The sequence below is a fragment of the Equus quagga genome, chromosome 18 (assembly GCF_021613505.1).
Source record: "Equus quagga isolate Etosha38 chromosome 18, UCLA_HA_Equagga_1.0, whole genome shotgun sequence".
NCBI classification, from domain to species: domain Eukaryota; kingdom Metazoa; phylum Chordata; class Mammalia; order Perissodactyla; family Equidae; genus Equus; species Equus quagga.
Window position 1 is genome coordinate 27285035 of NC_060284.1, and position 15567 is coordinate 27300601.

Consider the following 15567-nt stretch of genomic DNA (forward strand, 5'->3'; position numbering starts at 1 on the left):
GTTCTGCACCTGGGATCTGAACCTGCGAACCCCAGGCTGCCAAAGCAGAGTGTGCACACTTAACCACTACACCACCGGGCTGGCCCCTCTAAGGTTTCTAATACGTAAAAACACTAAGAACAATTTAACTGCTCAAAAAGTACTTAACAAATATCTATTATGTGTCTCCTCTAATCTGGGAGTGACAGCATTTGTGTTGTTCTCACCTTCTCTATGTCCAGGACCTTATCCTGCATCTCTTTCAGTGCACATTGAGACTCAGCTTCACTCAGACGAGCTTGGACCAATTCCTTCTCTAGCTGTAGCACAAAATCTTCATTGTAGTTGGAACTGCATTTATGCTACAAGTTATAGACACATACTGAAATTTCACAGAAGTATGAACATGTACATACAATAAAAATAAATGCAATTAGACAACACAGTTACTGTGACTACAGTTACTACCAAGTAGTAAAAGTTCCCCTCACCCAATATTTCCAGTATATCTCCTCCAATTAACCTTCCAATGAATTAAAAAGCTCAGGTTTGATATCTATTAAGATGATCACATTATTGGGTGCTGGTAACTAGCAGTTACACTAGTCAAATTTAATTCATAGGAGATGAATATCTCCATTTATCTGTCCATCTACCCAGATATTAAGAATTTGTTTTAGCTCTATAGACCTGTACTGTACAACAGTGTAGCCATTAGCCACATGTGGTTACTGAGCATTTGAAATGCGGCTAGTCCGAATTGAGAGAGGTTGTAGGTATAAAATACAAACTGGATTTTGAAGACTTAATATGAAATAAAGAGGCAAAATATCTCATTAATAATTTTTACATTGATAATATGTTGAAATAATATTTTGAATACACTGAGTTAAGCAAAAATATCACTAATTTCATCTGTAATTATTAATTACTCCCTTCAATAGGGCATTTTAAAATGTATATGTGGGTCACATTATACTGCTATTGGACAGCACTGTTACAGGCTACAGAAGTCAAGTACACATTTATTGAAAATTCTACTTTAATCTAATGGGAATAAAATAAGGCATGCATAATAACGTGAACCATTCCAAATTCCAACAGTAAAATGTATTTGGTCTTAGAAATGAGGATCTTTTCAAAGATATGCATGAAAATGACTGCTGGAAGCAGAGAAAAAGCAGATGCTGCGTGAAGAAATTAACCATGGAAGCACGAACCCTTTCCATTTCCTTTTCTACTCTATAATGTAAATACCAATGCACTATCTAAGAAATCTCTTTTTAAACCAGTTTCTATACAAAGGTGCTCTAAAAAAGCAAAAAGATATCTAATTCACCATTATAAAAGACTTCCTAAAATAAACCATCACTTCACACTTAATTTATGTAGTAAAGAAAAAGTGACAACACAAAATTTCAAAATAGAGTCATAGAGAACAACTTCCTGCTGAAACAGCATGAGTAAAGAGTGGTTCCTTTAACTCTTCAATACATTAGGGACAAAATGAGGTCAAATGAAAACTCTATGAAAGAATTATTCAGTGCTTAATTAAAACATATGGTACTCCCTTGCCCCAGTTACCCAAAAAGATGTCATTTTTAAAAATGAACAGTTCACTGTTAAGCAAATGAGGATTTCTTAATTCAATGTATTACACATTATTTCTCCTAATAATTTTCTGATACTCTTAAAACAACATTTCAATACAAGAAGTACATCTGTAACAGGTATATCACCTTAGCAAATACTTACCTTACCAAATAGAGAAAAGGCACTCTTTTGGAATGACCACATCCACACTGCAGGTGCCATAATTTTTGTTTAATGAGATCATAGTTATTTTATGAGTAATACTAGAATTTTTTGCCCTTAATCTAAAGCCCTGACAACTGCAGTTCAGGTTTGTTTGCTAAGACTTTATATTAGGAGATCCCCAGGAATACATCAAACCCAAATGGCCCATATGAGAATGGAATCATTGATCCAGTATAAACCAAATAATCCAACTAAGTGCAAAAAACTGTAGTAATATTGGGAACAAATTTTCATCAAGAAAATTTGTGAAACTTCTAATTTCCCTCTATTGTTCAAGGGACAAATTCTAAATTCCATAGTTTACATATATTATTTCTCCTAACATACTTCCCATTTGTTCCTCAAGCCACTGCAAACTAGCTCTAGTCCTCAACCCTTGATTAAATTGCTCTGCTCACTAACAATATCAATACCCAATAACAGTATAAAAACTCCATGGAAAGCCCTTTTATTCAGCTCTTACCTTCACTAGACAGTCTACAGAATTTAACACGACCAACCACTCTTAAAACTTTCTCCTCCCTTAGATTTTGAGGTGTTACTCTGTCATGGTTCTCCTACCTATCTCCTCTGCCAATTCTACTACTTCAAATAGGTATCTATATCTGTGTGTGTGTGTATCAATCATAGTTCCCAGGGTTTCAGTATTGTGTGTTTTCTCTCAATCTTTTCATTAATTTTCTTATTTTGTAGATTCATCCTATGTGATTTCATCCCTTGTCTATAGAGTCTGCATATATAGGCAGTATCAGATACTGTCCATTTGTAGCAGATATTGTCTCTATACAGTCTATATAGTGGATGAAACCACCAAGGAAGAATCTATAAAATAGTAAAAAGGGGAAGGTAGAGAGAAGAGGGACAGAAAGAAGGAGGGAGAGAGAACATACAATGACAGAACTCTAGGGATGACAGATAGAAACAAACATGGACAGAGAGTAGTGACTCTAAGCTCCCTATTTCCAGCCCAGATCGTTCTATTAAGCTGCAGAACCACATTCACAACTTCCTACTGGTCTTCTCCATCTGGTTAGCCATACATTCACCTCACATTCAACATGTCAAAACTGAACTCCTTATCTTTTCCTCTTAAAGTATTTACTACTCTGCCAAGGATTCTATCACCTAACAACTAACCAAGTCAAAACTTCCCCTCTTCTATTCAACCCATATCATTCAACCACAAAATCTTAGTAATTTTTCTTCCAGATATCTCTTAAATTTGTCTGCTCCTCTGCATTTTCATTACAATTGTTTTTATTCATGCCTTCATCTTTCTCTGGACTACTGCAATAGTCTTACATATATCCCCTCCTAACTGCTGTAGCACTTACAGTGGGTATTATTTAATATTTTACGTCACCTCTCATACTAGGTTGTAATAAATAGAAGGCATTTCCACAGTTCCGCCATCTAGACCAGGCAGGTGTGTTTTGACCCTACTGTTTTCAGTCTGAGGAAATTTTGATTCCATGTTTATTAATACAAACATATTAATGAAAATCATACAAGCATTGATACACTTCAGTAAAGTATTCAGAATGAATCTCACTCTACTAAGCCAATTTCATCCCATTATCAAGTTGTCTATACAGCAATTAGCCCTGTCCAATTATATTCATATGCAATTTTATTGGGCAAAGTATTTTCATTGGGATCTATTCTTAATATTGATATGGGCTCAGTAAACAGAGATTCTACATTTAATGTTGCAGCTCAGGGAGTTAGAAAAGGCTCTAGCATTTGTTTGGTTGGTTGAAACATGGACCAAAAGGTGGCCCTATAGTGAGTGAATTGGAAATGCTGGACATGCCGTGGTTTAATGTAGAAGAAGGGAAAAGTGGTGATTTGGGGAAGATGTATGTAGATAGGCCTCTCTGAATGGGCTAAAAGCGTGAAGACATTTGAGTCCCACGTGAATGTTCATCAAAGAGTGACCTCAGAGGATTTTACAAATCAAGTGGGTGACCCAGGCTGTGGATACTAGTCAACCTCTTTCCCCAGACATCCACCATTGCCCAACAAAGCTTATGAACAAAGTGGCCATGGTGGCAGGGATGGAGGTTATGCACTGGGCTCAGCAACAAGGACTTCCATTCACCAAGGCTATCGACACTGACAGCAACAGATACATAGATACCAAGCCCCTGATACAACTCCATTCCTTGGGGTGATCAGCCAGCTACTTTGTGGCAGGTTGACTACACTGGACCACTTCCACCATGAAAGGGGCAGTATTTTGTTCTTACTGGAATACCCACTTTCTCTGGATATAAATTTGCCCTCCCTGCCCACAATGCTTCTGTCAGAACTTCCATCCATGGACCTGTAGAATGCTTTATCCACTGTCATGGTGTTCCACACAACATCGTTTCTGATCAGGGAATTTACCCCAGCAAAAGAAGTGCAACAATGGGTCCGTGCTTATGGAATTCACTAGTCTTACAATGTTCCCTAACATCCTGAAGCAGCTGGCTTGATGGAATAGTGGAATGGCCTTTTGAAGACTCAGTTACAGTGCCAGCTACATGGCAATATCTTGCAGGGCTGGGGCCAGGTTCTCCAGAAGGATAAATATGTTCTGAATCAGTGTCTAACATATGGTGCTGTTTCTCTCATTAATAAGGATTCACAGATCCAGGAATCCAGGGGTGGAAATGGGAGTGACACCACTATTATCCCTAGTGACTTACCAACAAAATGTTTGCTTTGCAACTTCATGCTCTGCTGGTGTAGACGTCTTAGCTCCAGAGGGAGGAATGCTCCTACTGGGAGACACAACAATAATTCCACTAAACTGGAAGACTCACCTGGCCACTATGGGATCCTCATACCTCTGAACAATAGGCAAAGAAGGGAGTTATGGTGCTGGCTGGGGTGACTGATCCTGACTACCAAGGGGAAACTGGACTACTACTCCACAATGGAGATTAGGAAGAATATGTCTGGAATAAAGGCAATCCTTTAAATTGTCTCTTAATATTATCATGACCTGTAATGAAGGTCAATGAAAAATTACAACAACCCAGTCCAGGAGGGATTACTAATGACGCAGATCATCAGGAATGAAGGTGGGGGTCACCTCACCAGGTAAAGAACTATGACCAGCTAAGGTGCTTATTAAAGACAAAGAGAATACAGAGTGGGTAATGGAAGAAGGTAGTTATTAATACCAACTATAAGCAGCCTATCTCTTAGACAAACAAGGACTGCAATTCTCATGAGTATTTCCTAATTTTCCTATGAATATATTTGTGTATCTGTTTTCTTTCTCTCTTATTCCCTTATCATAAGAAGTATTAACTTTATACCACTGCATTTAAACACTGCTAATTTTACATCGTGGTATTTAAGTTATAGGGTATCAATAAGAGAAAGCATCACTCAAGGACTTTACCTTTTCTGGGGAAGGTGTTAGTGCATTTTTGGTTGCGCACAAGATAACTGTATCATGTTAGGCAGAATTAAGACCTTTATGTGGAGGCTAAGTATAGTTTAAGAAGATGTACATAGGTGGTAAGCTGATAAGGACTGAACTTGTGATGGTTAATTTTATGTGTCAATTTGACTAGGTAGGTATGGGGTGCCCAGATTAAACGTTACTTCTGGGTGTGTGTGTGAGGGTGTTTCCAGGTGACTCAGCAGATTGCCCTCCTCACTGTGAGTGGGTATCATCCAACATGTTGAGGACCTGAAGAGAAGAAAAAGTGGAGGCAGGGAGGATTCACTCCCTTCCTGCTTGGCTGATTGAGCTGAGACATGGGTCTTTTCCCACCCTTGGCTGGAATTTACAGCATCAGCTTCCCTGGTTCTCAGGCCTCTGGACTCAGACTGGAACTACACCACTGGCTTTCTGAGGACTCCAGCTTGCAGATGGTAGACTGTGAACTTCTCAGCCTTCATGTCATGAGCCAGTTCCTCACAATAAATCTCCTTTTATGTGTGTGTGTGAGTGTGTGTGTGTGTATCCCATTGGTTCTGTTTCTCTGGAGAACCCTGACTAACACAGGGTAAATTTTACAAGTAAGGTTAAATTTATTGATTAGAGGTTTTGTTGTTGTTTCTTTTTTGGTCCATTTCAAAGTTGACCCATTAGAGCTTCTGCAATAGAATGCTCTTTTTTGGTCATTATTTCTAACATTTTCAATTTTCCCTGTTCAAATTTAGTCAGGAAATTGATACTTCTGTCAATGTCTAGTCTATTGAAAATTTTACCACGTCTGTTTGAGCTCTTTGTGAGTTTTCGTTTTTATTACTAGCAGTCTACGCCATTGGCTGAGCAAGCCAGTAGAATCATAACAACAGAATAACGTTAATATTAATCCTAATAATAGCTACCATTTGAGCACTCACTATGTGCCAGGCATCATTCTCGAGTACCAAACCACTTAAGTCTCAACAACCCTCTATTATATACAGGACAAACTATAGCACAGAGAAGTTAAGTAACTTGTCCAAGGACACACAACCAGTTAGTGGCAGAATTGGCACCAAAGTGGCAACATCAAAAGATGCTGCTGTGGACTGTAAACTAGCAGTTTCTGTTTTTTAAAAATTTTCCTCAGGGAGAAAAAAGGTGTTATTGATAAAACAGGTTTTAAAGTTTACGATGATAACAATAGTGATGATGATAGCAGCTAACATCCACTGAGAGCTTATTCCGTGCCAGGCACGTGCTAAGTACTTTGTATTCTCACTTAACCTTCACTACAACTTCTACTTCACTAATAAAGAAACTAAAAAGACTCAGCAAAGTCAAATAGCAGTTGGCAGTTCTGTTAATTAGGAGTATGAACTACAAAGCTCATGTCCTTAATCTTTAAGTCATCTAAGGGTTGAAATAATATTTTTAAGAACGTAACACATTGTTTTCATATATACTGTTTACCAAATGATAACTGCCACAATTATGATGATTGACAAATCAACAAGGGGCATTTAAAAGTCTACAAATAATGAATGGCTTCCTTACACTTACATCAGATGCACTTTTTTCAATGAATCTCTTAATGCGTCTGTGATACCAGCAATCACATTCCAATGAAACTGACAGGAATTTTTTTAGTCAATGGAGTCTCTGCTTTTCAATCCCATGTGCTTTTCTGGTGTTGCAAATGATACAAAGGTAAAGATAAATCAGAAAGCCCTTAGTAATCTTTTTTGCTTATGGTCTTGAGTAAAACAAAAAAACAAATTCTCATATTCAATGTTTGAAGGATTTTTGAGTGATATAGTGAAAAGCAAATATTTCCATTTGGAGAGGTTTGTTGTATTAGTAAGTGAAAAACTCCACAAATTGGAAAATGGATTGTCTACACAGATGTATCAAATACTCCCTGAATTTAATTATACATTAAGTAAGTTCAAGAGTTGATAATTATATGTCTCTTTCAAGAACCCACACATTTCATGGAACCCTGTATTCTTCTCTCTTGTAGCATTTATCACAACTCTAAATAATTAACTGCAATTCATTTTTTAAATGTCTATCTCTACGTATACTACACAAGCAATGCCAGGGACAGCCTGACTGATTTACCACTGCACTGTCAGAACTAAACTGTGCTTTTCACAGTCGGGGAACAAACAATATTTGCTGAATGAATTTGCTATTCAATTCTTGGTTTAAAAAACAACAACCAAAAAAATCCCTCTATTAGATACTTTATATTAAACATGGGCAGTGGCAATTGAATACTGCCAAAATATCCTATAAAACTTGTTTCAGAAATAAACAAAATTTATAATAGTGTATAATTAGTTTCATGGATTTTCTCTATTTTTGTTTTGCACTGTTTCAATTTTATTGATTTCTACTCTTTTTATTAGTTCTTCCTTCTACTTGCTTTCAGTTGAATTTGTTCTTATATGTCTAGTTTCTTAAGGTAGAAGTTTAGATTACTGGTTTTAGACTTACTTCGTTTCCTAACATAAGCATTCAATGCTATAAATTTTCCACTAAGCACTGCTTTAGGTGGATCCCACAAATTTTGATAATGATGTGTCTTCACTTTCATTTAATTCAAAATATGTTCTAATTTCCTTGAGATTTTCTCTTTGACAATGGGTAACAATGTGTTGTTTAATATCCAAATATTTGGGGATTTTCCAGATATCTATTATTAATTTCTAACTGAATGCTATTAGAGTCAAAAAAGATACTTTGTAAGATTTCAATTGCTTTAAATTTGTTAAAGTTTATTTTATGGTCCTAAATATGTTCTCTTTGTAAAATGTTCCAGGTGCACTTAAAAAGAACATGTATTCTGATGTTATTAGGTAAATTTCCCATAAATATCAATCAGGTCAAGTCGGTTGATAATGTTCTACCATTCTTTTATATCCACACTGACTTTCCACCTAATTATTTCCTCAATTACTGAGAAGGGGGTATTGAAGATTCCAACTATAACTATCAATTTGTCCTCTTTGTCTCTCAGTTCTATTAGTTCAGCTTCATGCTCCTCTGTTGTTAGGAGTATACATATGGTAGGAGACAAATATTCCTAAATATATACAATTCTAAGACTGTTACATCTTCTTGGTGAACTGACCCTATTACTCTCATAAAATGTCCCCCTTTATTCCTGGAACTCTTCCTTGTTCTGAAGTCTACTTCATCTGATATTAATACAGACACTCCAGTTTTCTTCAGCTTAGTGTTTGCATGGTATATCTTTTTCACCTTTTTACATTTTTTTCCCCAATTACAATTGGTATACTGTGTCCAACAGTTAGAGGCAGACCACCTTGATCCTTCACTCCTGGAAATTTACTGTGGGGGAGTCACCCTCACAAGCTATCACATTATCTACATTTCCAATATCCATATAACAACCTTGTTGGCCTCTGTTATTGCTAACCATTTTAACGGAGACCACCTCAGACTCACTGAGATTCTGCAAACAACATTATTCCTAAGTAGAGGAACATAAAAATCTCCATGTCTGCTCAACCTTGGCATATTAATGGAGCTGGCTTATCCAAACATCACATTCTTCCAACTCGTGTTAAACCGTAGTTGTGGGTAAAAGACCCCATATTCAACACCTGCCCAAGCTGCTTTCCCATTAGTCCACTAAACCCCTGATATTCCAAATTCTTGTCTCCTTTACATCTTTATCCCCTTGCCTTTAGGCTTTGGTTCCTACAGGCCACTGGTCTGACAACCTGTTGTAAGTCATTTCTCCAGTTGCCATCTGATCTGTGCTTTACTTCACACTGCATTCTCCCTTTAGGCTCAATACAATTGCAACTCTCATTAAGACATGCCCAATCCCAGCCCCGAGGGATATCCTAATTCTCTCAGGTTTCTCCTACAAGCTAGTTCACTTGGTTCTGGTCCTACCCTGACCTTAACCAATGGATTCCAGGACTGGGATGTTATATGTTCTCCCTTATTCCCACCTTCTATGGCAATCACTCAAAGTAAACGTGTTGTTTCTTTTAGCCTTATTTCTTTAGTCTTTTTTTCTTTAAACAATTTATTGAGGCAGAATTCAAATAACCATTTTAAAGTGAACAACAATTCAGTGGCATTTAGTGATGTGGATCAAGGTTGCCCCAGGGAGAGAAGCCCAAGGTGTCCAGGCCTACATGCGCTCTATATGACCTGATTCATATCTGAAGTTATACGACCACACGATAACCAGACCCCACCTGCACTGATACCATTTAATGACTTTTTAACATTATCTTTCCTTTGTCTGGTAAAAATAAGTCAGGTACCCATGCCTTACAAATTTAGCCATAACCCTCAACACATTGCAGCCCTTCACTGCCCATGGGTCCTGTCCCCATGCTTGCAGCCCTTCATTGCCCAGGGGTCCTGTCCCCACACTATTCTCTGACTAAAAGAGTACTGCTACCAGACATTGACAGTCCAAGAAATCTTTCTTTCAACTCCTTGGCTTGCCAAGCCGGCATCATTTAATACATTCAGAATGCTGTGCAACCACCAATTCTATCTAGTTCTAAAACACTTCTCTTGGTCTAAAGGAAAACCTCTTACCTACGAAGGAGTTTCTCACCCTTTTCCCACTCCCACCTTCTGGCAACCACCAATCTACAGTCTATGGATTTATCTATTCTGGTATTTCATATAAAGGGAATCATATATATGTGATCTTTTGAGTCTTGCTTCTTTCACTTAAGGTTTAGGGGGTCCATCCATATTATAACATGTATTAATACTTCATTCCTTTTTATGGCTTAATGACATTTCATTGTATGTATATACCAAAATTTGTTTATCCATTCTTCCATTGATGGACTTTTGGGCTATGTCCATTTTTTTGTGCATCATGCTGCTGCCAATGTATGCACACACACTTGTTTGAATACCAGTTTTCCATTCTTTTGAGTCTACATCTAGGAGGTGAATTGTGGCTTAAATGGTAATTCTCTGCTTAACTTTTTGAGGAACTTCCAAATTGTTTTCCACAGCAGCTGACCATTTTATATTTCTATCAGCAATGTACAAGGATTCCAATTTCTCCATCAACTTCCCAATACTTGTTATTTTCTGTTTGCCTTTTTTTTTCATTACAGCCATCCTAGTGAGTGTGAATTGGTACCTCATCATGGTTTTGATCTGCATCTCCCTAATGACTAAATACGTTGAGCATCTTTTCATATGCTTGCTGTTCATTTGCATATCTTCTTTGCAGAAATGTCTAATCAAGTCCTTTGCTCATTTTAAAATTGGATTGTCTTTTTTGTGAGTGGTAAGAGTTCTTTATATATTCCAGATGCTAAATCCTTATCAAATATATGATTTACAAACAGTTTCTACCATTCTTTAGCCTGCCTTTTCATTTTCTGGATAACTTCCTTTGATGCCCAAAAGGTTTTAATTTTGATGAAGTCCAATTTATCTGGGTTTTTTTTTTGTTCCTCATGTTTTTAGTGTTAAAGTACCCATATCTAAGAATCCATTGCCAAATTCGAGATCATGAAGATTTATCCCTATGTATTCTCCTAAGGGTTTTAAAACCATAAAACAGTTATGTTAAAATCATAAAATCCCTACTTAGAGCAAAGATCCATTTTGAATTAATTTTCGTATGTGGTATGTGGTAGGAGTTCAAGTTCATTCATTTGCATGAGGATATCCAGTTCTCCCAGCATCATCTGTTGAAGAGATTATTCTTTCCTCCTCGAATGGTCTTAGCATCCTTGTTGAAAATCAATTGGCCACAAATGTATGGGTTTATTTCTGGACTCTCAATTTCTATTTTATATGTCTATTCTATTCTATATGTCTGAATAAATGAATCAAACAGAAAACTTGCAAGATGTACATGTCTGTCCTCCTGCCAGTACCACACTGTTTTGATTGTTCTAGCTTTGTAGTAAGTTTTCAAATTAGGAAAACTCTGTTCTTTTTCAAGACTGTTTTCAACATTTAAGGCTCCTTAAAATTCCATATGAATTTCAGGATCAGCTTTCCCATTTCTGCAAAAGACCATTAGAATTTTCATACAGTTGACAGAATTGAATCTGTAGATCATACTGGGTAGTGTTGACATCTTAATGTTAAGCCTTCTGATCTATGAACATGGGATATCTTTCCATTTACGTATGTCTTCTTTAATTTCTTTCATAGACAGATAAATGGATCAACCATGAACAGACAAATAGATAAACCATGATCCATAGTTTTCAGTGAATAAGTCTTTCACCTTCTTGGTTAAATTTACTCCTAGGTACTTTGTTCTCTTGGATGGTACTGTGAGCTTAATTTTCTTTCCCAATTGTTCATTACCAGTACATTCTTTTACTTTTAGCCTACCAAGATCTTTGTATATAAAGTGAGTTTCTTGTAAACAGGTCTTATCTTTTTATTCAATCTTTTCATTGGTGTTTAGAATACTTACATTTTATGTAATTATTGATAAGGTTGGGTTAAAATCTACAATCTTGCTAGTTTTCTATTTCATCCATTTGTTCATTGTTCTTTTTTTCATTTTCTGCTTGATTGAATTTTTTTTTTAAAAAAGGCTCCATTTCACCTCTGCTATTCATCACTTATTTATATATCTTTTCTTTAAAAAAAAAAATTTTAGTGGTTTCCCTAGAGCTTATAAATACATCTTTCTCCTCCTTGAATACTTCAAACTTATTCCTCACTCAAGGCCTTTATACTAGGTGTATGATCTGTCTGGAAGGCTTTTCCCCAGATCTTCAAATGGTTTCCTTCTTCATATTATTCAGTTTCTATTCAAATTTACTTCCTCAGGCAAGCTCTCCAAAACCGACTTAACTAAAATAGCAGTACACCTACCACCTCACTCCTGCTTTATTTTTCTTCACAGCCCTTAACATCACCTAAAATTACTTTCATTTGTTTAATATGTCTCCTGAACTAGAACATACACTTCATGTAACAGCAGACCTTATTTTTCTTGTTTACTATTGTACCCTCAGTATGTAGGACAATACTTTGCTCATTATTTTTTGAATGACTGAATGAACACATGGCTCCATTATAAGATTGCCATGTCAAGTCATATAGGACTGAGCAAAATACAAACTGTTTACACAACCTAATGTGGTATCTTGACAATAAGCTAGAGACTAAAGAAGTAGTCAGAATGTTTTCTTTCTCATGACTAATTGGCTGCTAATTATATATAAGAGGAAAGAGAAGAGCTATAAAAAAAATCTGCGACAAAAAAATAACACTTCAAATGTCCATTTGATATAGTCTTTGCATTGAAAAAATTCTAACATTAAAAGAAAGATTTGAGGGGCCAGCCCGGTGGTGCAGTGGTTAAGTGTGCACGTTCTGCTTCAGCGGCCTGGGGTTTGCCGGTTCGGATCCCAGGTGCAGTCATAGCATCGCTTGGCAAGCCATGCTGTGGTAGGCATCCTACATATAAAGTAGAGGAAGATGGGCACGGACGTTAGCTCAGGGCCAGTCTTCCTCAGCAAAAAGAGGAGGATTGGCAGATGTTAGCTCAGGGCTAGTCTTCCTCAAAAAAAAAAAAAGAAAAAGAGAAAAAAAAAGATTTGAACTACAATGAAACAACACTTCACACCTACTACTAGGATGGGTATTACTAAAAAACAACAAGAACATGAACAGAAAATAAGAGTTGGTGAGGATGTGGAGAAATTGATGGGAACCCTTGTAAATTGCTGGTGGGAACATAAAATGGTACAGCTGCTGTGGAAAATGTTTGGTGGTTCCTCAAGAAACTTAAACATACGAGATCAGCATCATGGTAGAGTGAGCTCTTCCTTTAGTTTCTCCCACCAAGACACAACAAAAAAGGACATTCATAAACCAAAAGAGGATATTTACGCAACACAATAGATGTCTGGGAGATCCACACAGGAGAATATACTTTCTTCTCAAGTGCACATGGAACATTCTCAAAGATAGACCATATGTTGAGAAACAAGGCAAGCCTCAATAAATTTATTAAGACTGAAATCATCTCAAGCATCTTTTGCAATTATAATGCTATGAAACCAGAAATCACCTGCAAGAAAAAAGCTGGGAAAGGGACAAATATCTGAAGACTAAACAACATGCTACTGAACAACCAATGGATCAATGAAGAAATTAAAGGAGAAATCAAAAAGTATCTGGAGAGAAATGAAAATGAAAATACATCATACCAACTCATATGGGATGCAGCAAAAGCTGTCCCAAGAGGGGAATTCAAGCAATACCGGCCTACCTTAACAAACAAGAAAAATCTCAAATAAGCAATCTTAAACTACACTTAATAGACCTAGAAAAAGAATAACAAACAAAGCCCAAAGTCAGTAGAAGGAGGGAAATAATAAAAACTAGAGCAGAAACAAATGAAATAGAAACCAAAAAACAGTAGAAAGGATCACTGAAACTAAGAGCTGGTTCTTTGAGAAGATAAACAAAATTGACAAACACTTAGCCAGACTAAGATAAAAGAGAGAAGGCTCAAATAAATAAAATTAGAAATGAAACAGGAGAAATTACAACGGATAGAATGGAAATACAAACAATTATAAGAGAATACTGAGAAAAACCATATGCCAACAAACTGGACAATCTAGAAGAAATGGCTAAATTCTTAGAATCATACAACCTCCCAAAAATGAATCAAGAAGAAACAGAGAATCTGAACTGACCAATCACAAATAAACAGATTGAAACAGTAATCAAAAACTTCCCCAAAAATACAAGTCCAGGACCAGATGACTTCTCTGGAGAATTCTCCCAAACGTTCAAAGAAGATTTAATACCTATCCTTCTGAAACTATGCCAAAAAACTGAAGAAGACAGAACACTTCCTAACACATTTTATGAGGCCAACATCACCCTAAACCCAAAGCCAAACAAAGACAACAGAAAGAAGGAAAATTACAGGCCAATATCACTTATGAACATAGATGCAAAAATCCTCAACACAATATTGGCAAACCAAATACAGCAATACATTAAAAGGATCCCATACCAGAGATGGAGGGATGGTTCAACATCTGCAAGTCAATCAATGTGATACACCACATTAACAAAATGATAAACAAAACCACATGATCATCTCAACAGATGCAGCGAAAGCATTTGACAAGATCCAACATCCATTTATGATAAAAACTCTGAACAAAATGGGTATAGAAGGAAAGTACCTCAACATAATAAAGGCCATATGACAAACCCACAGCTAACATCATACTCAATGGGGAAAAATGAAAGCCATCCCTCTGAGAACAGGAACAAGACAAGAGTGCCCACTCTCACCACTCTTATTCCACATAGTACTGGAGGTTTTGGCCAGAGCAATTAGGTAAGAAAAAGAAATAAAAGGAATCCAAGTTGGCAAGGAAGAGGTGGAACTCTTTCTGTTTGCAGACAACATGATCCTATACATAGGAAACCCTAAAGAATCCATTGGAAAACTATTATAAATAATCAACAACTACAGCAAAGTTGCAGGGTACAAAATCAACTTACAAAAATTATTTGCATTTCTATACCCTAATGACAAACTAACAGAAAGAGAACTCAAGAATACTTGGGGGCTGGCCCCGTGGCCGAGTGGTTAAGTTCGCGCGCTCCGCTGTAGGCGGCCCAGTGTTTCGTTGGTTCGAATCCCAGGCGCGGACATGGCACTGCTCATTAAACCACGCTGAGGCAGCGTCCCACATGCCACAACCAGAAGGACCCACAACGAAGAATATAAAACTATGCACTGGGGGGCTTTGGGGAGAAAAAGGAAAAAAAAAATCATTAAAAAAAAAAAGAATACAATCCCATTTACAATCACAACAAAAAGAATGAAATATCTAGTAATAAATTTAACCAAGGAGGTGAATGACCTTTACAATGAAAACTATAAGACATTATTAAAAGAAACCAATCATGACATAAACAAATGGAATGATATTCCATGCTCATGGATTGGAAAAATAAACATAGTTAAAATGTCCATCCTACCTAAAGCAATTTACAGATTCAATGCAATCCCAATCAGAATCCCCATGACATTCTTCACAGAAATAGAATAAAGGATCCTAAAATTCATATGTGGCAACAAAAGACCCCGAATTGCTAAAGCAATCCTGAGAAAAAAGAGCAAAGCCAGAGGCATCACAATCCCTGACTTCAAAATATACTACAAAGCTATAGTAATCAAAAGTGCATGGTACTGGTACAAAAACAGACACACAGATCAACAGAACAGAAGTGAAAGCCCAGAAATAAAACCACACATTTATGGACAGCTAATCTTCAACAAAGGGGCTAATAACATGCAATAGAGAAAGGAAAGTCTC

At 36.8% G+C, this 15567-nt stretch overlaps 1 protein-coding gene across 6 annotated transcripts in view; it reads right to left on the reverse strand.

Annotated features, from left to right (window-relative positions):
* Positions 1–15567, reverse strand: part of EVI5 (ecotropic viral integration site 5) — a 211560-nt gene that overhangs the window by 92394 nt on the left and 103599 nt on the right. For 5 of the 6 annotated variants that reach the window (XM_046645597.1, XM_046645596.1, XM_046645592.1 and 2 more), the window contains one exon: positions 207–341. In XM_046645597.1, the coding sequence (XP_046501553.1) occupies positions 207–341 (135 nt within the window). The remainder of the gene's footprint in view (positions 1–206; positions 342–15567) is intronic. The other variant, XM_046645595.1, reaches the window with a different exon arrangement.